Raw genomic sequence first — 26,047 nt, forward strand, 5'->3', positions numbered from 1 at the left:
AACCATAGGAAGTCTAATAAAAAAAACATAGACGTCAGTAAATGTTCACAAACGACAGACTCCAGATCATGTGTCATCATTGATGAACTCCAGAGAGAAGATCGAACCGGTTCTACACTAAATATGGCCGTTGGGCCTCGTCGGCGCTGAACGCAGTGCGCGCTCCCGCGACGTACATGCACGGCTCCGCAGAGCGTCTGTAACACCTGAGCGGACAAACGGCCCCGACGAGTTTAACGGGAAATACGTTCAGAAACCGTTGTTTTGCCGACAGGCTGAAACTAAGCACCGGCGACACGGTGCGTGTGTCCAGCTGGGATGTTTGTACTTCAGACGGTTTCAGGTGAGTTTTAATTCAACGTTTTTAATTAAATGTAGTGGGAAAACGCGACCTAGCTAGCTGGCGAGCTAACTAAGCTAGCTTAATTGGTATATGCTGCTGGTAGTTTCCGGCCTGTTGTTTCACCGTCATTCCGTTAATAGAAATAGTAAAAATGCATTTATTTATTTATTTTTTGTGACATTGGTTACTTTACTTTTAATGGCACGCATTAATGCGAGTAATGCAGCACTTCCCCCCAAATATATAAGAATCATTTATATATAAATGAATTCTTTACATAGGCGGGGAATTATTCATGGGCATAGGCCTGGATTTAAACTATTAACACTTCTGTCTATTGTTGGATGAGGTGAAGCGGTAATATTATATCTGATGATCAATGAATCATGTAAATGTGGTTTGTCTCCCTCTGCTGGGGCTCATTTTAGACTTTCCTAATATAACCAGCTTTAGTAAATTAACCAATCTCTTGGTTTTCGAAGAAGAAACATGAGGTTCATTTTATAAAATCAGCTATTGAGAATATATATATATATATAATATTGAGAATATATTCGGCTGCATTTTTTTTAAAGAAAAGTATAAATAATGCAGTCTGTTATTTTAATTCCTGTGTGCATTTTTCAGGTGTTCATCTTGGAATAAATGAAATTGCAGAAGGACACAACCAAGAGAGATCTCCTCCTGCGCCCAGCTCTCCTCCGTCATCTCCCAGCTGCAGCTCCACCCAAACACGACCACCAGCCGAATCCCCTCTGAGGTCTCCCTGGGTGACGGATGGTCGGATGGAGCAGGACCCGGATTCCCAGCAGCACCACCACGAGCTTCAGTCGAGTCCTCCATCTCGCCCCTACGAGGAACTCTTCTGCAGCAGCCAGGGCTCCCACGCTGTGGGCCCTCTGACCGGCGCCCTCGTGACCTCCTGCGGGCCACACAGCGATGTGGTGAAACAAGGTTTCCTCGGGAAGCTGGACCGGAACCACAGAAGATATTTTGTCCTGAGAGCAGGAAGTCACACCGGGCCAGGCCGACTCGAATGGTACAAGAACCAGGAGAAGTCTGCTGGTAAAGCTGCGCTGTCTGGCTCAAGCAAGCTGGGGTACGTTCAGTCCACTTTAACCAATTTAGGATCTTCAAGGGGCTTCACGTTGACTCCTACGATTCGCTAAATGTAGACGAGGGATGTTTTTGATGCGCGTCAGTAATTTGTTTGACACCCTGAATAAATCCACTGCCTTTTTGGTCGTAATACATGCTGGAAGTTAAAGAACCCTGAATTGTTTTTACCATTGACGCTGATCTCCTATCAGTCCCACCTGGTAGCTCTGAAACGTGTTAACAGAAACGTTGGCGCAGGCAGTAAGCTGCAGAAGTTACTGGACCTTTGATTTACTGTGGGGGTTTACGTCCCCCCTCACAGGGTGATGTACCTGAGGTGCTGTCTCGGTGTGAGTCGGAGCGGCAGTTCTAGGAAAGGTCACACGGTGGCGCTGTATGCCAAGGAACAGACCATGGTGCTGGTGGTGGAGGACCAGTGGGAACAAGAAGCCTGGTACCTGGCCATGAGGAAACTGATGGAGGAAGAGCGGAAGGATGAAGAGCGCGGAGAAGGATGTGATGAAGAGGATGACGGCTATTGCACCCTTCCCTCCGCTGCTTCCTTCAAAGAGGTTTGTTTTCCCCCAAGCATTCGATCTATGGAGACGAGGTGACATTTTAAGGTATTTACAGTCACCTCTGTTACTCATGAAGGGATCATTCTAAGCTAATGAAAACACAACCGTTCTTAATTGAATGAGAACATAGTAATGGATAAAATATATCTGATAATAAATCCACCAAAAAGCTTCTAAAATGCAGAGAACTTGGTTTTGATCCCCTCAAAATACCTTTTACTGAAATGTTTTTCCAGTTTCTTGGTGACGGACACACTTGTATTCCACAGGTCAAGTATGTCGTCATCATCCCTGAAAATATCAATATAAAGACTACAAATACAGCCAAAAGAACAGTTTAACATACCTAAAACCAATGAAAACACCTCGATGGTCCCTGCTGGAGACCCGGGCCGTACGGCCGGGCCCCCTAAAGGGGAGCGAGGCCACGAGGAACAGAACCAGGACTGCTTGTAGCCGTCTGGCTCCTGCTGCAGTGAAATGAGAGGTTTTCTAAAGGCCCCCAAACGGAACCAAATAAGAGTTCCTTACTTTGTGCTCCCAGCTTTCCACCAGGTATAAATACCCCTGCCCGCTCTTTGCCTCTGCCCCCGTCCCCCCGTCTCAGGTGTGGCCCGTCACAGTGAGGCCCACAGGTCTGGGCTGTACCAAGTCTCTGTCCGGGGAGAGCCGTCTGTGCCTCACAGCCACGTCTCTCATCCTGGTCAGAGTGACGGCGTGCAGCGATTTGCCGTCGCTCACAATACCGCTGCTCAGCGTCCGGCGCTTTGGTCACTTGGACGGTTCCTTCTACTTGGAGCTCGGCAGGTCGGCACCAAATGGGCCTGGAGAAATCTGGATGGAAGCAAGAGACCAAGGTGATGATGAACTGAAAGGTGTGGCTGTTTCACCAAGTTGTGCCTCGCCACAGGACCCTGACTTCTTGTCTGCTCTGCACAGGGAACCCGGCAGTCGCCCATCGCATTCACGAGGTGGTTATTGAGACGGTCCGGACGCTCCGAGCTCTTCCCGACTTCAGCCGCTCACCGGCCTCCTCCCGCAGTCGGCTTCAAGCCCTCCTGCCTTCAAAACGCGGCCGACCCAAATACAGAGACAAAGCGGTGAATGTGAGGCCGCCCGGTGCTCGTCCGGCGCCGCTCCTCAGGAACCCTGAAACCCAGACGAGTCCCCTTGAATGTCCCCTCCAGCCCGACAGACCACACCGCACGCAGCCTGCGTCCACTGCGGGCTCTGCCTCACACCCCGGCCCTCTCGCGTCCCCTCGGAGCTCCACGTCCGAGACCGACGACTACGTGGAAATGAAGACGGACCAGCTCGTCCCAGTGGACCAAGGGAGGGACAGAGGCGCTGCCATGGCGACGGGGGACCTCTGCAGCGGGAGCTGGAACCCGGGCGAGGCTCAGCGTCTAGGTTACATGATGATGTCACCGCCAGGAGGACACGGTTCACCTGCACTGCCTCAGGACGACTATGTGACCATGGCGAGCCCACAAAAACCCAACGCACAACCTCGCCCTTCCTCCTCCTCCTCTTCCCTCCAGACGTCATTCGACAGGTGAGATGAACTAAAATCCAGCCAGTGCAAACTCGACACTTCCTCCGTGTTTGCCTGTCGTCTTGATGAATTCACATCACGTCGGTTTCCATCAGTACTCAGACTCTCTAAGCCGATCCACGTTTATAACGTCAAGCTCCCAAGAATAAATATTAGCAATATAATGTTTAATGCCTCTCACGTCACAAAGCTGTTATTTTGGGCTGTAAAAATAAAAGTGACTTTACTGGCTTCTTCTTAGAGCTCTGACCAACTGCAAAACGATGACATATTGTAACAGGAAATGTTTGGCGGCCACGCAGGAAACTATTTGTAAATGTCAAGAATGAACTAAGAGGTTCTGTTAAATCTATTTCCAGCCACGACTTGTATTAAACCTTTTTTCCTCCTTCCTAATTTGTTTGTAGCTTTACTTCGGACAGCTCCTCTCCTCTGCGCGCGTCGCATCATCGGACCAACGAGCACAGTCCTCCACGCCGCCTGGTGACCTCGCTCCAGCAGTCGGAGACGGGAGCCGGCCAATCACAGAGGAGCATCCGCTGGTCCAGCCAACCACAGGAAGCAGCAGAGAGCTGCTCGTCTCCTGTGAGGAGCGTTGATCCGTCTGCCGCGATGACTCAGTTTGTCCCAAGTGGACCAGACCATGCCGGGCCGGGCCGAGCCAGCCGAGCGGCCTCGGACCAATCTGGTAGAAGATGGCGGCTGTCTTTGTGTCTGCCGGCCTGTCTGCTGGCTGAGGACGGAGACGGATTGTAATGATCGTTCTTCTGGTGACCTTCTAGTTACAGCAACGTATGAAAGAATAATCGATGGAATATTTCAATCAACGGGGCTTAAAAGGTTTAAATATGTTTAATATGTATTTGTCTGTAAATTCACTGTCTGTTTGGTTTCAGTTTCTACATCTTCTTTGTTTTTCCTCGTTTGGATTAAATTGGGACTTGAAGCACTTTCACTGTTATATGAAGAAGTAAAAGAATAAAGTCACATGAAAGCAAATGTTTCTTAAGCCCTTTATTGATCAGTAACCAAGGTGATGGAATCAAGAACAGTGAATAATAAAGAATTAAAGAAACTATTGGTCGATAAGCTGCTTTCAGTTTAAATACTGCTGGTTGCTTTTCTTTGCCAAGTGGTTTCCTGTGTCGTCTTCATGATTCTGTCCAATGGTACCAACTCATTCAATACTGAAACGTTGTCCTTGTTGGGAATAGTTCTCTCCACATGTTTTCACTGTGAACTAACCGTCCATCACAAGGACTTTTACTTGATGGTGGATTTACATAAAATATGAAGATACTGGGGAGTTTTTCCTGTGTGTCAATGACAAAGACTGAAATAAAGTCACATTCATTCTTCAATAAGATGAAAAAGTCCTGAAACATGTAATGTAATTGCCTTATATTACAAGTATCTTTAACTTTTACATGTTATGTTTATATGATTTAATTTAGGACTGAAGAGGATTCATAAGAAAACTACAAAATCAATGCAATTAATCTACTTGTCATACACGGTTATATTCTAAATGAATTCAAATCAAAACACTTAATTCATTTCCTGTTTCTCCTCCTAGATGGTGTCAGTCTGTGGGAACTATGCTGGACTCTCCAGGTTTGTGAAGAAGAGGAACATCAGAGACCAGCTTTGTTCTGAAGCTCAGAGGTAGAAAACTTGCTCTCCGTATTATCTGCTGTGGTTGTTGAATATCAAAAGATACTTTGTATTCTCCTCTTCAGGTTTGTTATGAAGGTCTTTCCAGCTCATGAACTGATGACCTATGGTCTGTAGTAGACGTGGACGTTAAAGCTGAGATACAGCCCGTTTACACATTTCGTTTGTTGTCTTTGTTGGTTCACAGAGGACCTGTAAAACTGCTTGTCCCTCCCTCACTGAGAGCAAAACACTCTTTGCTGTCCTTGCTCCTAAATGGTGGAACGAGTTCTCTGAAGACACCAGGGGGTCCGTTTCAAGTTGGAGGTTTAACAAAGTCAAAACCTAAACTCTGAGTTGATTTATCCTGAGATGGCAAACTGAGTGTTGGGCTTCAGAACAGCTGTTTAGAGTTGTTCATATGTGGGAACTGCGCTAAAATCCACCTGATACAGAGTACTTGAATGAATGAATGAGGAAATGAAGGAGCGCTGTGTGATTGTGGACTGCTGTGAGAGGGACTGTGAAAGAAACTCGAGGTTTATTGAAGAAAACCTGCTCCCGTTATGTTCACAGGTTCAGTTACCATGGTGACTGACCCTGAGCTTTAGTTACCTCCCTTTCTAAAACAGACCCGCTTATTGGAACGGACCGCAGAGAGCCTTCACATCTTCAAACTAAAGACACATCTCTTCAGACTCTACCTTGACTCGCTGACAAATTGCAGCACTTAAATTGTACTTATAAAGGCTCTTATCTATAGCCAGTTGTAGATCTGCTTATTTGATGAAATTGCACGTTCCTTGTTCTTTTGTGTCTTTGTCCTTATGGTTGAAATGCACTTATTGTAAGTCGCTTTGGATATATATATATATCTATATATAGATATATAGATATAATATATACATAGATCTATCTTATCTATGTGTATGTATGTATGTATATATACCTATGGCCCGGACCATCCGCGGCACCACCCCTCTATGATCTATAATGGTCTGGCCCAAATCAAAGGGGGGGAGTGTCTGGCCCAAACTCAAAAGCTTAGTTTGACACCTACAGGCTGAAAGCACAGAAGACACTGGCGACTGCTGTCCTGAACTGGGCTCCGGATATTTCTTGCGCTATAGACCTCCCTCCCTCCACCTGAGACACACAGGTGAGTAATCAAAGCGTCATGCTTACGTTACATGTTCATTTCAACAACTTGCTTTTCCTCAAGGCTAAAGATTAAATGCATGGTTTTTACGCAAAGCCACAACACTCGCACGTTCCTCGCAGTGTGAGGGAGCGATTGACCTTTTTGAGATGCTGGAATAGATGATCTCATGATGCAGACTGCAGCAACTATTCTGCTGCAGTGTAGACGGAACGCATGCAGCTCAGTGAAGCGCGTGCAACTGGGCAGTAACCTTCCCACTGAAACCGTTAATTTGATGCTTGAACGTCAGTGAAGTTGTGGAATTACTCTGGAAGAAAAATGTGAAAAGTGACACAAGTTATCACAGCGTACAGCGCCTCATATTGAGCTTGGGGTTGCTTTTAAGAGCTTTAAGAGCTAACTGTTGGCCTCGAGTATTTGATTAACGGCCAAACATGTGAGTCTCATGTGAGTCTCATCATTTGAGCGACTGACCCCTCCCCCCCAACTGTGCAACACTCGACCCTTTGTGCTGTCATCAGATTAGACATTTCATTAGTAAAGTGACGCAAGCTTCTACACAATCCTCAGGTCCGTACAGATTGGGAAGAGGGGATTGAAGTCCAACCCTGGTTTGTTTCAACAGAGGGTCAAAGGGTCTTCTTGTCTCTTTTAACGTACAAGCCCCTACTCTAGTCACGCAACCCTTGCCCCCCCCCACCGCCGTATCGTCCACCCCCGACAAAAAAATGTCACTCCAAGGTTTCTTGAAAAGTTGAGCGCGCCGGTAGAGTCTGCAGACTGGCCGCACTGGGCTGAAGGCGAATACTTCATTGTATCTCGTCCTGACCGTGGCTTTGCTTTTCCGTGGCGATGAGCCGCGGCTGATTCGGCGCTGCCTGGTGACCGTGCCTTTTTTTTTTATTGTTTCATTTAATTGACTTGTTGTTCCACGTGATTGGACCCGGGCTGCTGTGGCTCTACAAGATTATAATTCCCTCTGTAAAGGTCAGCGCTCCGTTACAGCGCAGCTAACTCCTTTGTGTTGTGGGTCAAGCTTTGCATTAATCATAGAGATGCTTCCCGAGCGCTCAACGTGTGCCGGTGGTGTCGCTGTGGTGCTGAAGGTGTGTTCTGGCCCCCCCAGGTGACATGGCAGAGAAGGTGCTGGTGGTCGGCGGGGGCGGACGGGAGCACGCGCTGGCCTGGAAGTTGGCCCAATCGCCGCAGGTCCAGCAAGTCCTGGTTGCCCCGGGTAACGCAGGCACGGCCGGCTGTGGGAAGATCTCCAACTCTGGTAATGGCCGAGGATGTTTTAAACGATAAAAACACCCGTAGCTACAACCGTGACCGTGCTGCTTCCTCTCTCTTTCCACGCAGAGGTGTCTGTGAGTAACCACGCCATTCTGGCTCAGTTCTGTAAGGATCACCACGTGGGGCTGGTCGTGGTCGGGCCGGAGGTGCCTCTGGCGGCAGGTAAGCTCCCGCCCTCCTACAAACTGTGCTGTCCGTAGCGTCTTTTCCCTGACCTTTGACCTCTCCTCCAGGTATGGTAGATGACCTGACGGCAGCAGGAGTGCCCTGTTTCGGCCCGTCGGCCAAAGCCGCTCAGCTGGAGGCCAGCAAAAGCTTCTCCAAGGCCTTCATGGAGCGCCACGGCATCCCCACGGCCCGCTACGGCTCCTTCACCGCCCCCGAGGAGGCCTGCAACTACATCCGCACGTCAGTACGACAGACGGGCAGCAAACAGTTGATTGTATGAGGGAGAGCATACAAGTTAGAGGAAATGAACAGAGGAAACCAAGAAATGTTTTGAAGTATTCATGGTGAAACTATAACACCATTCTTTTTAAATTCAGCTTTGATCTCCTGTCGCAATGTTGTGGAGTTGAACTCAATATTTGCACCATGTTAGAAAATGTTATTTCCTCCGAGGTTTTGTTTCTCAGATTGTTTCACGAGTTGATGATTTTAAATGTAAAGACTGCACCTTCAAACTGTCCACCAGAAGAGTTTCCACTTTTACAGAAAGAAATCTATACTGTGGGAAAGTCATTTCCTTGTTTAGGAAACGGCGGCTGCCCTATTCGTCTTTTAACGCTCAGTTTGTGTCGTTGCTGGGGTGGATCGGGGGTCTCCAGGGCCGACTTCCCGGCGCTGGTGGTGAAGGCCAGCGGGCTGGCAGCAGGGAAGGGAGTCATCGTGGCAGGAGACCGGGAAGAGGCCTGTCGGGCTGTGATGGACATCATGAAGGTACGAAACCTCTCCGGGCTCCTTCATCCGAGTAGTCACACTAGCCTGGAGGGGAGAGAGAAGACAAATGTCTGACTGAAGTACAGCGACTGAACCACTCCTGTGACTGATGATTGTTAAAGTAGATGCACAGGATTCACACGTTTAGCTGATTGTTCCTCTGACGCTGTGGCCGCTGCAGGACCGAGCCTTCGGCTCTGCAGGGGAAACCGTGGTGGTGGAGGAGCTGCTGGAAGGAGAGGAAGTGTCTGTGAGTTGAAAACCGTAAAAGAATCGGCCCAAATGCACCTTACTGTGCAAATCAGAGGAGAATTGACGGGACCCCCCCCCCCCCTTTTCGTTTCCTAGTGCCTTTGCTTCTCTGACGGCTCCTCGGTGTCACCGATGCCTCCAGCACAGGATCACAAGAGGCTGCAGGACGGCGACCTGGGGCCGAACACCGGCGGCATGGGGGCCTACTGCCCCACCCCCCAGGTACACGCTTCACCCTCCTCTCAGTCCGGCCCCCTTCTAGTACTCTCCTTGGCACGATGTGTAATGCTGCTCGCGTCTCTGCTGCAGGTGAGCCAGGAGCTGCTGCAGCAGATCAGAGACACGGTCCTGCAGAAGACCGTGGACGGGATGAGGGAGGAGGGAACTCCTTATGTGGGCAAGTGCTCTGCCGACCAGCGCGCGCCGCTGCACGCCGGCTTCTATTCGTGCTTTGACATTAATGAAGTTCACGCTGGCTCTTTTTATTTCCAGGTGTTCTGTACGCAGGGCTGATGTTGACCAAGCAGGGGCTGAAGGTCCTGGAGTTCAACTGTCGCTTTGGAGACCCCGAGTGTCAGGTGGGTTTCTCTGCCCTCCATCCATCACGGGATTGTCTCTTTTATTAATATACATCAGAAATGTCCCGTTCTCTCTAGAACCATTTGGTCTCGGTTCAGAAAAGTTCATAATTGGAATTCTAAAGATGTCTGGCTGATTTGTGTCTCTAACATAAGTGTTACGGTGCAAATAACACTCAGCTGAGCCCGCTTACAACAGCCAGCACCCCCACCACCACCACTCACATACGCACGCACACCCTCCGCCCAACGCGCACTGAGCGGCGCAGCTAGCCGACATAAGCTTACAGTCACTGAGCTGTGTGAACTGGCCTTTTTTCTACTTTTCTCTCTCAAATCACGGGGCCTTGAAAACAAAATCCAGTCACAAGCTCAGGCTCTTGTGAGAGAATAAAAGGACTTGCTTAATGAATGATGTCTGCCACAAGCATTAACCCTCAAGTCGGATTGGTACCTCGCCCGTAACGCAGCTTTGCGAGCTAACGTTAGCTCAACCCCGCTAACGATTTTATTGTCATTGGGTCACGGCTACATTCCGGCCAGCGGTTGAATGTTTTAACGGACGTTTAATGGGAATGATGCTTCAGTTGTATGTTATCATGCTGGCCCGTGTATACGATTCACATTCCTTTTTCTTTAATAATTAAAATAATAATAATAATCAGTTCAATATTTTTTTTACATAGGCTTTTTTACAATTACTAAATAAATGTAATTTATTTATTTACTTTTTTACAATATCATGTGGAACTTAATAAACATGAAATTGTATGTACTCGGGTCCTAGTGTCTTTAAATGGCCGAGTCCCTGATTGACTCCTTAATGGTGTAACACTCAGAGCAACAGCCTTCACTGTGTCTCTGACAGAGGTCTGACCTATAAAGGCTTTTAATTAATTTATTTATTTACTAATTAATAATTAAGATAATTAAGATAATTATTACAATTGTTGATAGAAAGTCATAGTTGTGACAGATTTTTTTTCTCTTTAAAAAAATTAGAGAAGGTAATTCATCTGTTGATTTTCTTTAATTATCAAACAAAGTAGGAAGTGATTAGCAACCTCTTAGTAGCAAACTCAAATGTTTTAAAAATCTAGATGCATTGATAATCGTTTTATCGATTTTAGAATTGATAATCTGTTTGGAATCAATTAATCGGTATTGAATCGTTGACCTCTGATTCGGAATCGAATCGCGATGTGCCAAGAGATTCCCACCCCTAATGTCCCGTCACTCCTTCAGGTGCTGCTGCCCCTCCTGAAGAGCGACCTGTATGAAGTGATCTTGAACACCATGAGTGGCAAACTGGTCTCCAGCGCCCCCGTGTGGCACCAGGACAGCTCTGCGGTCACCGTGGTGATGGCCAGTGCTGGGTACCCCGGCTCCTACAAGAAAGGAGTGGAGATCACAGGCACGCATTGCTAACCGCTCAAATTACACGATGCCAATCACGGCCGGAGCCCAGTGGCTTTTCTACAACTACAGTAATGTTTACACGTCGCTATATTTAGTTTGTTTCTTGTCAGGTTTTTATCACGCAGCACATCTTTAATGATTTAAACCTCACACGCCACGTTTTAGATTGTAAATCCTCTTCGTGTGTTTGGTAACTTCAAGCCGGGCGTACGCCAGACTAACGGCGTGTTCATCCTCAGGCTTGTCCCAGGTCCAGGACTCGGGGGTGCAGGTGTTCCACGCCGGCACGGCTCTGAAGGAAGGAGGCGTGGTCTCCAGCGGGGGGCGGGTCCTCACTGTCACCGCGGTCAGGCCGTCACTGGAGTCGGCCCTGCAGGCGGCCAATCAGGGCGTGGCCGCCGTGGGCTTCCCGGGGGCCGTGTACCGGCGCGACATCGGCCACCGGGCCATCGCCCACCTGAACCCAGACCGCAGGTGTGTGTGAGAAAGTGTTTTGTTCACACTAGTTTGTGGTCAAGTCCATCTTTGTACTGTATATCATGTGGAACTTAATAAACATGAAATTGTATGAACTCGGGTCCTAGTATTTCTTTAAATGGCCGAGTCCCTGATTGACTCCTTAATGGTGTAACACTCAGAGCAACAGCCTTCACTGTGTCTCTGACAGAGGTCTGACCTATAAAGGCTGCGGAGTGGACATCGCTGCTGGAAACAAGTTGGTGGAGATGATCAAGCCTCTGGCCAAGGCGACGTCCCGCCCCGGTAACATTAAATACTATTATGGTGCAATTAAATATTGAGGCTATTGTATCTTTAAGTGTGCACCTGATTGAAACAATTTGTAGTTGTGCTGTCATTTTGATGTTTGAGGTAAAGTCAACGGCTCCAATGCAGTCAAATCCCAGGTTTTGCTTCCATCAGGGTGTAATGCAGAACTGGGAGGCTTCGCTGGGCTGTTTGACCTGAAGGGAGCCGGCTTTGTCGACCCGATCCTGGTTTCTGGGACAGACGGCGTGGGGACCAAACTCAGGGTAGGTGTCCGGTTCCTTTGACAAACCTTATTTCTTCTCCATCAACGCGATGGAGAAGAAATAAGGTTTGTTTGCCACGAGGAAACCACCAAAAGCCTGGACTCTCTCCAGATTTGGCTCAGACGGGACAGAGAAGCAGGGGAAAGATCCGTGATTCTTTCAGGAATTCTTCTCTCTATATTTTTGATAACCACAGATTGCCCAGGCGTGTGGTCGGCACGGCGGCCTGGGTCAGGACCTGGTGGCCATGTGTGTGAACGACGTGTTGGCTCAAGGCGCCGAGCCGCTCTTCTTCCTCGACTACTTCTCCTGCGGCAGGCTGGACGTGGACGTCGCAGCGGCGGTGGTCGGCGGCGTCGCCGCGGCCTGCAAGGTGGCCGGCTGCGCTCTGCTGGGTGAGCTGTGGGGACGTTTATGGGACTCTGCTTCCTTCAGACGCTCTACTACCCGCGTCTTGACGTCTCTGGTCTCTCCCATGTCCAGGTGGTGAGACGGCAGAAATGCCCGGCGTCTACGCGGCGGGCGAGTACGACCTGGCCGGGTTCTGTGTTGGCGCGGTGGAGCGCGGGGCTCTGCTGCCCCGGCTGGGGGACATCCAGGAGGGGGACCTGCTGGTCGGGCTGGCCTCCTCCGGGGTCCACAGCAACGGCTTCAGCCTGGTTAGCAAAGTGCTGCAGAGGGCCAACCTCGATTACAGCTCCCCTGCTCCTTTTGCCGATTCGGGACGGACCGTCGGTGAGTCGACCAAATAATTAGTTGAGAGCAACTGGCACATTGATTTATTACAAAGTTCCATTGCTTACATGTTTACCCCTTTAAAGCCCACCACGTGACTGTAACCATGTGACTCTGCTTCTAGGCGACGTTTTGCTGACTCCGACGAAGATCTACAGCCGCCTGCTGCTGCCAATCCTCCGCAGCGGCGCCGTCAAAGCCTTCGCCCACATCACGGGGGGGGGGCTTCTGGAGAACATCCCTCGGGTGCTGCCCCAGGAGCTGGCCGTCGATTTAGGTGAGATGAGGAAGCGTCGTGGATGAAGCTGAAACATTTGTGGCTCTCATTCAATAATATTTCCACGTGGCCTTTGTGACGCGACTCAGATGCCTCTCGGTGGAGCATCCCACCAGTGTTCTCCTGGATCCACAAGGAGGGGGGTCTGAGCGAGGAGGAGATGGCCCGCACCTTCAACTGCGGCCTGGGGGCCGTGCTGGTGGTTGCCCCCGAGGATGCTCAGACTGTGCTATGCCAGCTCCAAGCTCATGAAGAGGTGTGGATTGTGGGTTCGCTGGTCCACAAGCAGCAGGGTGAGACACGCTGGAAAGTAAAACGCAATCATCTCTTTTACTGTAATTCATTTGAGTGAAAAAAACAAATGTGAATGTACGCAGGGGCCAAGCAGGTGGTGGTCCGCAACCTGAAACACCGCCTCCAGGGTGGAGGTCCCGCTCCCAGTGGAGAGGTGGGCGTCAATCAGAACGTAGGTTTCCATTGCAAAGACAAGAGGACCAGGGTGGCCGTCCTCATCTCTGGCACAGGTGTGTTTTTATTGCTCTGGAAAAGAGGCATTGAATCAGAGTGCCTTGTGCGCCCATCGAAGGAGTAGTTCAATATTTGAGGAAATGATCTGTGCAGTAGTCATTTACTCTCTGTCTTTAAAGTCTTCTGGTATGTTTGTCCCAGGCACCAACTTGCAGGCGCTGATAGAGCAGGCCAAGCACCCATCGAGCTCTGCAGAGATCGTGGTGGTGATCTCCAACAGACCGGGGGTTCTGGGCCTGAAGAAGGCGTCGCTGGCTGGCATCCAGACACGGGTGAGAACAAACAATGAATAACCAAGTGTGGCTGTTTCCACCTAAATGGGTTTGCAAAGGGATTGGATAAACTGAGGGATTAGGTGGAGTAAGGGGAACACAATAAATGATGTTGATGGAGTTTACGTCTGCCCTGACGTAGGTGGTGGACCACAAACTGTACGGGAGCCGGACCGAGTTTGACGGCACAATTGATCGTGTGCTGGAAGAATTTGGGGTGGAGCTGGTGTGTCTGGCAGGATTCATGAGGATCCTCACAGGGTCTTTTGTCAAGAAATGGAACGGTGCGGAGGAACAACATTGTTATGATGATGTGGTGGGTCATATGAAGGTCTTGCACATTTTCATATATGTCTTTCTTACAGGAAAGCTGCTGAACATCCATCCGTCCCTGCTCCCCTCATTTAAGGGCATGAATGCCCAGAAGCAGGCGCTGCAGGCGGGAGTGCGAGTGACAGGCTGCACGGTCCACTTTGCAGCAGTAAGTATGACCGACTACGGAAAGCTTCATACCAGAGTTTATCATTTCTCCCGAACTGAACACACTCCCGGCTGTGTGTTTAGGAGGAGGTGGACGCAGGCGCCATCATCGTGCAGGAGCCCGTGTCTGTGCTGGCCGGCGACACAGAGGAGAGTCTTTCGGACAGAATCCGGGAGGCCGAGCACCGAGCCTTCCCCGCCGCTCTAGAGCTGGTGGCCAGCGGCGCGGTCACGCTCCGAGAGGACGGACGCATCGTGTGGTCCAGTCCAGTTCCCACAGTTAAAAACCACACATCCAGTTCTCATCCACAACTACAGTCTGCTCAGGAAATACAAACTGTCTAGATAGTAATGGTTTAATGTTCTAACACCGCTAGCGGTACGTGAGGTCTACCAAGCATACATAAAAACAATTGACAAAACTAAATTACATTGATATCCTCTTGCATAAAATAGGTCAGCAGTTCCCTCTTATTTTCTGTAATGTTTTCAGGCAATTTAGAAGTACAAGATGCAGTCTCTCATTTCCACCTCTAGTGTCACACATTTAAAGTTTGAAGGCTTTTCTAAGAAGTACAAAGGCGCTTAAGCATTTTTTGCTCTTTTCCCTTTAAAACTAATGTGTCCGTTGAATGATGCCTTCTTTGTGCAAAGGCAAAATAAAGCTACTAGCATACTGGAATATCTAAATAAATTAATATTGTTGACAATGTTTTTTTAGTTTTCTCTCTGTTACTAACCATCTCATTCATAAACATGCATAAGTACACATGTCAAAAATGGTTATGAATGATTACAGATGATAAATATTCGAGTCATAGTAAATGATTTCCAACAAAATCGTATCATGTTTCAATCATACTTTTTGATGGAGGGTAGAATAAATCTTCTGTAAAACTATTGATTGACCAATCAGTATTTTCCTCCACACCTTTGTTCCCTTCGACGGGCAAACCGACGTTTGTGCAGATCTCCCTCCATGAATCAGAGGCCATCCGCGCGTCCTTATAGTCCGCCAATGACGGCTTGTACAAGCGGTCATATTTACGCATTTCTTCAATCTGATCCATTCTCTTATAAACATTCTTCGTTTTAATAATGGTGGTATTGTGCTATGAAACTGAAATGTGAGACTTTGTAAAGGACGTAGTTAGCGGACCAATCGCAGCCTTGCGTCGCTTTTGACCCATGTCTAGAAAAATGGACGCACGCAAGGAGGTGTGGAAAGGCTCGCAAGGGACACGCAAGGGGGGCTTGCGTCTGCGTGTCTTTGCTCTGAAAACGTAGAAGCATAAACTAGGCTTGAGATGAAAAAAATTAGACTAGTGAGTTATAATGTGACCGGGGACAACAACAACAAAACCACCACTGACAAATATTAACACTTGTCGCGGCGTCCATTGCTAAGTGAGCTAACATTAGCTTACGGCTAATTTGTGCTAACGGCTGTTCACTCGGTTCTTCAGCTGTTTGAATACACAAACTATCTAACGTTAGTGGTCAATTAACCCTCATGAGAGCTGAACACATATTTGTTGATTGTGGCAATCAACAAATTGTAGCACTTAAATTGTACACATAACGCCACTTATCTAAATAATTTTGTATTAGAAAACTAACATTTATAAAATATTATAATTGGTCAATGCCCTTGAGACAGATTGGTGCATCTTGGAGGATCAATCATGCTATTCATCCTTTCTTCCTGCATTGGTATCGGCCATCTTCACTTTGGGACACTACAATCCAGACTAATAAGTGAACATGAAGCTAACAGAGAATTGGTGGGTGGATGCACTAAAGGGAGAAATCAGGAACATTTATTGGCAAAATATGTTAGATAGACATGCAAGGACTTTGATATGGTGCATAGTATAATGCAGTAGCTTTCTAGCTGCAGTACAGCTAATAAGCATTTGAGGGACTTGGACTTCCAAAAGACTTTTTGACAATGCCACCTAAACTCTAGTCACATTTCCTTCTGTGTTTGCATAACCCCCTGTTTCCACTCCTATGAAACAACCAGTGGGGACAAAGCCCCCACTACTACCTCCGCGGTAGTGCACTCAGGACCTGGTAGTGGTGGGATTTGAACCCACTAGCTCTTACAGAAGTTTTGTCCTCTGCACTCATTACAACACCACCAGTCCTGCTCACACTTCAGGCATTTCGTTTCTCCTATTTAGCCTTGAGAATGTGAGTTAAGCCTCAAAACTATTTTATACATCAAGACTCAACAATGACGACAATTGGGCTTGAACCCACAACCTACAGTGCAGGTTGGAGTCAGCAGTTCTTCAGCTGTGCCACCTCACCATACAGCAAACAACTCTTTGTTTCTCTTATTTAAACTTGAGATTGCCACTTGAACCTCAAAAATCTTTTTAATGTTAATACCACGACTGGGCTTGAACACACAATCTACAAGAGCAGGTTTGAGACAGCAGCTCTTTAGCTGTGCTGACTCACCATCCATCCATCCATCCACTCACTCACTCACTCACTTTTTGGGTTCTTGTATTTATCCTTGAGAATGCTGAGATTGAACCGTGGATCTTCCACTCTTCAGCCTTCCCACTATCGCCCTGCACTGTTCCACCACACCTGTTGATGCCTTTATTCTGGAGTTTATCGAGTCGGCAAGTTGAACCTCAATACTCTCATAGACTCCCAGGTTGGAAGCCACAACCGGTCCATACCGTTATAATACAATTGCAGGTCAAGTAAAGTCATAGTTTCATTTCACTACTTCTATGACTTGCTGTTTATTTCAGAGGTTTTATGCGTTGAAGAGCTGCAGGTTGGTGGTGTGAACAAACAGCTCAGTCACTCAAATTGTGGTGGTTTAAGCCCTTGTGAGAAATCAAAAGTATCTTGAACTCGCTTGTGATTAAGTATTTATTACTAAGTAGAATATAGAAAAATCATAAAGAATACAGAAATCCTCAACCGAAGCCGTAAGTACAGACAGAAGTTTAAATGACTCAATTCAGCTGAAAAGGGACAGATTGTTCCTTCTCCCTCAGATGAGCAGGAAGATCTGACGAAGCTTTTTGGTGTAAGAGAAGCTTTAATACACTTGAGAGGTGTGCGTTGTCCAATCAGAAGATTGCGGGTCAAGGGAATTTCAGTTGGAAACCCAGATGTCGTAGGAAAACACCCTGTCCCTCCCGTAACAGAAGGAAAAGCGTACATCAGTTCCAGCTGTAATAACGGAGTTTAGGTTACAGGTTTCCCAACAAGGTCACTCACAGTTTTCCTGAGAAACCCACAATGTGCAGATCATAAATTCTCCCCCAACATCAGTTAGCAGCCTGCACAGTCTGCGTGCTGATGCCTGAGAGTGAGAAGTGGAAGATCAATCCCGACCTTCAGGGATCAGCTCACCCAGATGAGGAGCTGAGGAGAACCAACACACGGCACCCTGAGGAGAAAGGAAAGAATCCAAACTGTGGCTCAGGAAGGTCTGCTTTGATTCTACCAGAGACACCAGAACTCAAGATGATCCATAGTGTGCGCGGTTTGTTTAATGTTTGATATAAAACGTGCAGAACGACGTCTCCTTCTTGAGAACCTTCGCAAAATAATGTTTATTTCAGAGGTTTTATCTGTTTTATGAGAGTAGCTCAGTCAGAAGAAGTCAGAAGAAGAACTCCTCCGCGCTCTTCGCTGGCTACCGGTGGCTGCCCGCACCAGTTCAAAACATTTGGTGCTTACGTACCATGCTGTGAATGGATCGGGGCCAGCAAATTGTACTTGTAACGCCACTTACCTACAGCAAATTGTAAATTGGCTCATTTGAGGAAATTACACTTTCTGGTTTCTTGCTCTTGTGAGTTTGTATCCCGATGGTTGAATGCACTTAGTGTAAGTCGCTTTGGATAAAAGCGTCAGCTAAATGACATGTGATGTAAAGTCAAAGGCTACACAGGAACATGCCGGAGGGCAAATGACATGGTGGCGTGGACACGCTGTCCCCGGTTAGGGGAGCGCAAAGCCGCATCTGGTCCTGCGGCGTCTTTCCTCGTTGAGGAGTTTGCGAGGCTGGTTCAATAAAGAGAGAACTCTCTTCGGGACTTTTTCAATCGTTACTAGACACGACGGCTACGGAATAAATAGCACCCGGAACGTATTTAATCTCCCAAAACGTTTGATTGATCTCTGATCTAGTTTATTTTGTAATCAGCCCTTCATATCGTCGGGCAATAGTAACAATAATATAAAATTATCTCGCGGGCCAGATATAATTGCATGCCGGGCCGGACATATGCGGCCCGGGCCGGACATATGCGGCCCGGCATGCAATTATATCTGGCCCGCGAGATAATTTTATATTATTGTTATATTAAATATATATATATATTAAAGTAAATCCCATAATGCAGCGCTCCAGCTGCCTTGCCGAGCGCTTTCCGTGGCGTTTCTGGCTGACATAACCGCACGTCTCAATGGCTGAAACCTCCAGCTCCAGGGACGTGACCGCATGATCACTGACGTATGACGCAGTGAAGCTGATTTTATGGGAGACACAAATGCACCAGTGCAACTCGCCCCACTTTCCCTGTTGCCAAGTAATGCGGAACAACGGTGTTCCCAAATACGCACTTTGCTGATGAACTGAGCGCACTGCGCACGCAGTTCCCACGGCGCTTTGGTGATTTTGAGGAACAAAAAAATAATTTTGAGTTGTTTCGCAACCCATTTGCCGTCGACGTGGAAACTGCACCTGTGCAGATTCAGATGCAGCTGATTGAGCTGCAGTGCAATGGGACATAAAGACAAAGTACGACACTGTTCGTCCGACACAGCTCCGTCTACATGCGGCTCGAACTTTGTGCGTGTTTGGTAGCACATATCTGGGTGAGAAGCTGTTCTCAGTGAAGACAAAAAAACAGCACACAGGAGTCGTCTCACTGATGAGCACTTTCAGTCCATCCTGAGAGTCTCCACAACACGGGACCTCACGCCAAACAAACCAACTTCTTGCCAAAAAACGATGCAAAGCATCCAGCTCTGATAAAATGGCATAAGAGCAAAGAAAACAGAATGTTTTGCATTGTTATTTGTTATTTCTGAAAAGCACAATTTTTATTTTTATATATATATATATATATATATTAGGCTGTCAAATGCTGTTTAGGCTGTCAAATGATTAAAATGTTTAATCAATTAATGAGAATCAGGATTAATCACTTTCAGAACATTCAGAACAGAAAGCAATAAATGTAGTCAAATCATAACAGTGGTCAACCACATGTTTGCACAATTTGAGTCATGTGTTGCGTTTTTATGTAGAAAAAAACATTTTCAACTTTTAAATCAAACCAAAGAACATCCTGGATCAGTGGCTCCTGCTTCTTTCCCAGGCTGACTTGTTGTGCTTGAAGCTCCGCAGCGTTTGCTGGGCTGTGCTTAAAATGACCGACAACTTTGCGAGCCTTGGCCAAAGAATTTACAAAGCCGCTGTCAGCAAGACTCACTGTGACACTTCTCTGCACCATGTGAGCGACACAGTTATTGTGTTCATAGCGTGGAAATCTAATTGCGGCAACCATGTTGCGCGCACTGTCAGTCCCAATTGTTGTCGTCTATGGCGTTATATTTGTGCCACAATCCTGAGCGCGTAATTTAAAGTTTTGAGCACAGAGAACCATATTTTAGCAAAGAAAAACATATTCCGTGCACGCAGTTTACTCAGGTGCCCTCTCCACAAACTGGTTTTCTGCGCGCAGGCAGCCGTTGCTGCGCTCGCTCCACCTCTACCACACCGAGGTAATTGTTGTTACTCACTGATGTTCCTTTTTTCTTTTTCGTTTTCATAGCACTCGTGGATTTTCGTCATTTTCGGCTCATAGGATGAGTCCGGAGACGCCACTTGCAAAACATCAAGGAAACCTGAGTCTTCTACAATGCTATTGTGTCGACAATCCTTTGCGATCCATTTCGCTATTGTGTTGGTCAAATTATCTGAGGTTGATTTTGTTAATGGTCTCCGAACATTCAGCGTGGACTGGCGCAAACGACTCGCTGAACCTGACGTCCCAGCAAACACTTTGTCGTTGACATGGTAGTTCAAGCTTGAACAGCTCCGGTGAAATTGAAACTCCTTGTTACATCTCGCCTCTAGCTCCCAACGGCACGGCACCTCCCTAGTGAGTATCTATTGTGATGAGTACTGATTTATGCCTGCAGGTGGCAGTAATGTGTTCTATAAGATGAAGTGCATTCCCTAGAGGAAGAGGTACTTTCCTGACCTGCTAATTTGTCCCACTGCGCATGCGTGAATTGTGTTAGAAAAATAGACGGAATTAACAACAAACAACTAATTAACGTCGTTAACGCGCTATTTTTGACAGCCCTAATATATATACATTCTGTTTATTCTGTTCGGCCCGCGACCTGAAGTGTGTTTTGAATTTTGGCCCCCTGTGCAATTGAGTTTGACACCCCTGTTCTAGACCCTTCTATTTTTGTGGCTAAAATGGGTTTCACGAATAAACGAAGAAGTCATTTGGGTCACAAAACCTCCGGGTTACAAACTTTCAAAATAAATGTCGTTTTTCGACTTGGGTTTTGGTTCTTGGTTTCTCAATTGAATGACGGAAAAACGAGTCGTTCTTTGTTTTCGGTCCACATCATAACTCATCAGTCAGTCTTATTCCGGTCATCTAACTCTGTGGTGTACCCGTCTTTACGGAGCGGGTTCACAGCCAGTTGGCGAAAGTTGCAGCGCAGGTGTTTGTCGGCTTTGGTCGCGTCATCTGTGACGCTTGTCAACCTGAGCTAAATAGTGACGTCATTACGGCGCCAGAGGACAATCGGGGAAATACCTTCACGTATAACGTCATAATATACTGATATACTGTGATTTGAATATTTATCATTTGAGCCGATCACACCCGGCTCATTATTGAATTATTCGTAAGTGTTGTTATGTACTTGAGCATGTCAACGAATGAGATGGTTAGAAACGGACAGAAAAGTAAAAAAAGATTGACAATTAATGTATTTATATATCATTTTATTTTAACTTTGCACAAAGACGACATCATTGTTCAAATAACCACAACAATTACATGTGTTGGTGTGACATAAATTAATGAGATGTAACATCAGACAGAGACATGATTTACCTTTCAAATACATATAGAGCTTATTGATATTTATCACATCATGTCCAAAAAGCTGATACCTTCTTTGGTCACAAATAGAATATCACTGAGACGGTAAGCAGACTGATTTACACTGAAGAAGCAGTAATAAAAACAAAACTAATTCATGCAAGAACATCATCAAAAGTGAGAGGACACCGTGTCGTGCTGCTCATTAGAGGTGTACGCTAAATATCAATTAATAAATGTAACAATTAAATACTGCAACAAGAAACACTGAAAAATCCAACAATCTTTTATATTTTATCAGCACAAATACCGAATAACGGCGTCCATCACAAACTACTTAACATAGAACCAAATAGATGAACAAATATAAACCTAAATATGACTATTTAAGTTTGAGACTAATAACAAACAGAAGCGGACGCCGAACCGAGTGGAGGAGCAGGTGCGGTCGCCGGGTCCTCCATCTCCAACGCGCGCTCTTCTGTCCCATCCGCGCTCCCGCGCGACACATCTGCGCTGCCCGCGCACCCGCGTTCCAGATGCAGCGCAGACAGGACCAGCGGCTTAATCTGCGGGTTCCGGATGAGATGGAAAGCTGCGTCGATGCACGACGGGAGAATTATTAGCTGCGGCGTCACTAAAAAAGTGGCGGTCGCGCAGAGGGACGCCGTTGCAAAGACGATCACGCATGGGGCCAGCTGCAGGAAAAAGGTGAACAGGTAGAATGCGACCGTGCGGTTGACACGATGGTTAAGGCACTTTACGGCCCCGCTCGCCCTGAGAGATGCGTGATACACGCGCCCAGAGCAGTAGCACATGGTCAATGCGCAGAAAGTCATCAAGACAAACGGGGGGACAAACACCGGCGTCAGTTCTTCGCGGGAACACGTGATGTTCTGCCTGGTGGTCAAAGCGGCCCACTGGAGCTCGGTGGTTGGCTGCTGGGAGGCCAAAGGGATCTGGTGCAACAGCAACCCTGCATGCACGCTCGTCGCCCCGCTGAGCCCCCACGCCAGCCCCACGGTGATGTGGACGCTGCGGGTGGTGACCGTGCGCAGGTAGTCGGTGCCGCGGCAGGTGAAGAGGTAGCGCTCCACCGCCATCAGGCATAAAGTCATTTGCGACGTCAGACAGAAACAGAGCAGCGTGCAGAAGTGGGCTGCGGACCACGATCCGGGGGAGAAAACAGCCAGAGCGGTTACAAAAGTCTTCCCAACAGCGCAGGCTGATGTGTGCTGCAGCAGGATGTAGTGGGGCTGCCACAGCTGCTTCTTCGATGTCAGAAAAAAGAGAAATCCATTTGCTGAAGATGCAAAAAGGGCAGAGCCAACAAACAGGTAAAGAAATGCCTGGGAACTTTGATCAGAATAAAGAAAGTCCCAGGAAAGATGGCTGGACTTTTCCTCCACATGTTGACTGGAGTGGCCTGTGGCTGTCATGTTGGATGAAGTGTAGAGATGGATTCAAAAGCACAATCTGAAAAAGACCAATGAAGCTGCGCAGACGTTTTTATCTGGAGAGTCTTAGTCACCTGACAATGACGAAGACTCCATAAACAGCAATCTCAGGCCAACCTTTCAACAACAACCACAACAAAATGGGTCATCCGTTAAATAATCAATAATCACAACTGTATAAGGTTCCACAAAATGAAATCCTCAGTCTTCTGTAACACTGAATTTAAAGAATGTTTTAACTGTTAACTGAGTTAGACAATAAGGTCAACAAGATCGAGGAGGGACCCCCTGAAAGAGCATTTGAACAGGTAATATTTGGTTGTGGCCGTTTCTGTGATGACCGCGCACCATACTTTGGACCACCACTCATCATAATCAGTGATATTGAAAACAGAGGCTTACTGATGACCTTATCTGGGAGGACATCCCGCAGGACGCCATCCGTCGTCTCATTAGGAGCATGCCGCGATGTTTGGGAAGCATGTATTCAAGCATGTGGGGGCCACAAGATATTGGAGATTATATTGAGTTGCAGAAATTTAATTTGGGCAAAATGGAGCCTGCCACATCATCGTTTCACTTAGATTTTGGGGTCTAAATGAAGCCCTGTGCAGGCTGAAACTTTTATTTCCATCAAAAGATGTGGCATCCTTTTTTTCCTCAGCCATTTAATGGTCTATATCGGAACATAGTTTTTTTTACATTGAGATCTGATGTCTTTTCCATTAACTGTTTTGAGCAGTGTACATCCACAGCTAAAATGCTCCTTAACGGTGGGTTTAAAATAAGAACGGATGAACCAAATAAAGAAACGTCAAGGACCACTCCACTCTGCTGTGTGCGCGAGAGCCATTTAGACGGCATTAATCATCCGAAAACCTTTTAAAAGCAAATAAGCATTATAAAAGTCTCCATCTTGGTGCATTTCAATTCAGATATATTTGCCACAGAATTGGTGAACCGTTCCTAGGTAATCCTGGGCATGTTATTTTGCAGAATGTTTGGCAAAAATATGCATATTGGGCACAATAAAAGCACGTGTGGAAAAAAGAGTGGGTCCTATTCTCTGTAGAGTTTTTTACTCTGTTACGAGTATGTATCTGAGATACTTGAGCAATGGAAAAAAGTTATACAACAATGATTCAGGGCCCGTCTTCAACAATAAATAATGACTCAGAATAATCCTCTTAAACCCATTTTGCTATAATGGGTACAAATACATTGGCTACATCTACATCAGCCAATTATCTTTGTGGATCTAAAAAAAAGCTTTCAGGATCAGGAATCATTTATTACCAAAATATGCCAAACACACAAGGAATTTATCTTGCCAGTTGGTGCACGACAGTAGACAATGTGACAATAGACAAGACAGCAGTGCACAAGTAATAAAATAAAGTAAAATGAAATGCTAATACAATGGGTTAGTAGAATAAGGCCATGAGTTAGTATAAAACAAAGGAATAAAGTTAAACATTTTAAATATTAAAAAAGTTAAAAAAAATATATATATATATATTAACCCCTGCCAGATGGAAGGGGCACAAACAGTTTTTGTCTGGGGTGAGAGACTCGATGATGGCCGTGTAGAAGTGGACCATCATCGTCTTTGGCAGGTTGAGTTTCTTCAGCTGCCTCAGGAAGAACAACCTCTGCTGAGCCTTCTTGGTGATGGAGCTGATGTTCAGCTCCCACTTGAGGTCCTCGGTGATGATGGAGCCCAGGAAACGGAAGGAATCCACAATAGTGACGGGGGAGTCACACAGGGTGATGGAGAGGGTGGGGCTCTGTTCCTCCTGAAGTCCACAACCATCTCCACTGTCTTTAGAGCGTTGAGCTCCAGGTTGTTCTGACTGCACCAGGACACCAGATGGTCAGACTCCCACCTGTAGGCGGACTCGTCCCCACCAGAGATCAGTCCAATGAGGGTGGTGTCATCCGCAAACTTCAGCAGCTTGACGGACTGATGACTGGAGGTGCAGCTGTTGGTGTACAGGGAGAAGAGCAGAGGGGAAAGAACGCAGCCTTGGGGGGAACCGGTGCTGATGGTCCGAGAGGCTGAGACATGTTTCCCCAGCTTCACGTGCTGCTTCCTGTCAGACAGGAAGTCTGTGATCCACTTGCAGGTGGAGTCGGGCACGTGCAGCTGGGAGAGTTTGTCCTGCAGCAGAGACGGGATGATGGTGTTGAAAGAAGAGCTGAAGTCCACAAACAGAATCCTGGCGTAGGTTCCTGGGGAGTCCAGATGGTGGAGGATGTAGTGGAGGGCCATGTTGACAACATCGTCCACAGACCTGTTGGCTATGTAGGCGAACAGCAGGGGGTCCAGGAGGGGGTCGGTGAGGGACTTCAGGTGGGTCAGGACTAGCCGTTCAGAAGACTTCATGACTACAGAGGTCAGGGCGACGGACCTGTAGTCATTGAGTCCTGTGATCCTGGGCTTCTTGGGGACCTGGATGATGGTGGAGGCCTTGAAGCAGGCTGGTACGTGGCATGTCTCCAGGGAGGTGTTGAAGATGTCAGTGAACACCGGAGACAGCTGGTCAGCACAATGCTTCAGGGTGTGAGGGGAAACAGAGTCCGGACCGGCTGCCTTACGGGGATTTTGTCTTTTAAAGAGCTGGTTAACGTCTCTCTCCAGAATAGAGAGGGTCATAGCTGGTGGGGGAGGGGAAGGTGAGATAGATGAAGAGGCGTGAGCCCCTGATGGGCTGGGGGAGGAAGGGGAAGGGGACTGCAGCAGGTTGGTGGAGCTGTGGGGGATGGGATCAGGACATTGTCTTTCGAATCTGCAGTAGAACTCATTTCAGCTCATCTGCCAGGCGGAGGTCATTCATGGGTTTTTGGCTTGTAGTTAATGAGGTGTTTGAGGCCTCTCCAAACTGAAGCAGGGTCACTTGCTGAGAACTGTTGTTGGAGTTTCTCAGAGTACAGTCGTTTAGCATCTCTCACCTCCAGCGCCTCACTGGTCCACTTCCTGAATTCCCTCACCACAGGTTTGCAGAGCTTTAGTTTCTGCCTGTATGCAGGAATCAGATGGACCATGACGTGGTCAGAGTGTCCCAGTCCAGAGGGACGGCGTGATAAGCCCTGCTTACTGTGGTTTAACAGTGATCCAGCGTGTTCTCCTCTCTGGTGGGGCATTTAATAAACTGTCTGTATTTAGGAAGTTCATGGCTGAGATTTCATTTGTTAAAGTCCCCGAGGACAATAACTAAAGAGTCCGGGTTGGTCCGCTCCACACGCTGTATCTGGTCGGCGAGAGTCCGCTGAGTC

General features: G+C 47.3%; 2 protein-coding genes across 3 annotated transcripts; both read left to right on the forward strand.

The window, feature by feature from the left end:
* Window positions 1–37: 37 nt before the first annotated feature.
* LOC120824721 (uncharacterized) lies at window positions 38–4,573 on the forward strand. The gene is made up of 6 exons (XM_040185705.2): window positions 38–343; window positions 971–1,442; window positions 1,764–2,013; window positions 2,627–2,876; window positions 2,959–3,574; window positions 3,982–4,573. The coding sequence occupies exons 1-6, from the start codon at window positions 319–321 to the stop codon at window positions 4,328–4,330; spliced, it is 1,962 nt and encodes a 653-aa protein (XP_040041639.2). The 5' UTR covers window positions 38–318; the 3' UTR covers window positions 4,331–4,573.
* Window positions 4,574–6,156: 1,583 nt separating this feature from the next.
* LOC120824714 (trifunctional purine biosynthetic protein adenosine-3) lies at window positions 6,157–15,091 on the forward strand. Of its 2 annotated transcripts, none has more exons than XM_040185683.2 (22): window positions 6,157–6,386; window positions 7,516–7,665; window positions 7,749–7,844; window positions 7,916–8,090; window positions 8,510–8,621; window positions 8,803–8,871; window positions 8,970–9,095; window positions 9,183–9,270; window positions 9,366–9,451; window positions 10,697–10,865; window positions 11,110–11,344; window positions 11,517–11,632; window positions 11,792–11,901; window positions 12,098–12,296; window positions 12,385–12,636; window positions 12,761–12,913; window positions 13,003–13,206; window positions 13,291–13,437; window positions 13,583–13,713; window positions 13,856–13,997; window positions 14,079–14,194; window positions 14,278–15,091. In XM_040185683.2, the coding sequence occupies exons 2-22, from the start codon at window positions 7,521–7,523 to the stop codon at window positions 14,536–14,538; spliced, it is 3,132 nt and encodes a 1,043-aa protein (XP_040041617.2). In that variant the 5' UTR covers window positions 6,157–6,386; window positions 7,516–7,520; the 3' UTR covers window positions 14,539–15,091. The 2 variants fall into 2 exon arrangements, with proteins under 2 accessions (XP_040041617.2, XP_040041627.2); XM_040185693.2 differs by having other exon boundaries at window positions 11,538–11,632.
* Window positions 15,092–26,047: the final 10,956 nt, after the last annotated feature.

The sequence above is a fragment of the Gasterosteus aculeatus genome, chromosome 1 (assembly GCF_964276395.1).
Source record: "Gasterosteus aculeatus chromosome 1, fGasAcu3.hap1.1, whole genome shotgun sequence".
In the NCBI taxonomy this organism is placed as follows: Eukaryota; Metazoa; Chordata; class Actinopteri; order Perciformes; family Gasterosteidae; genus Gasterosteus; species Gasterosteus aculeatus.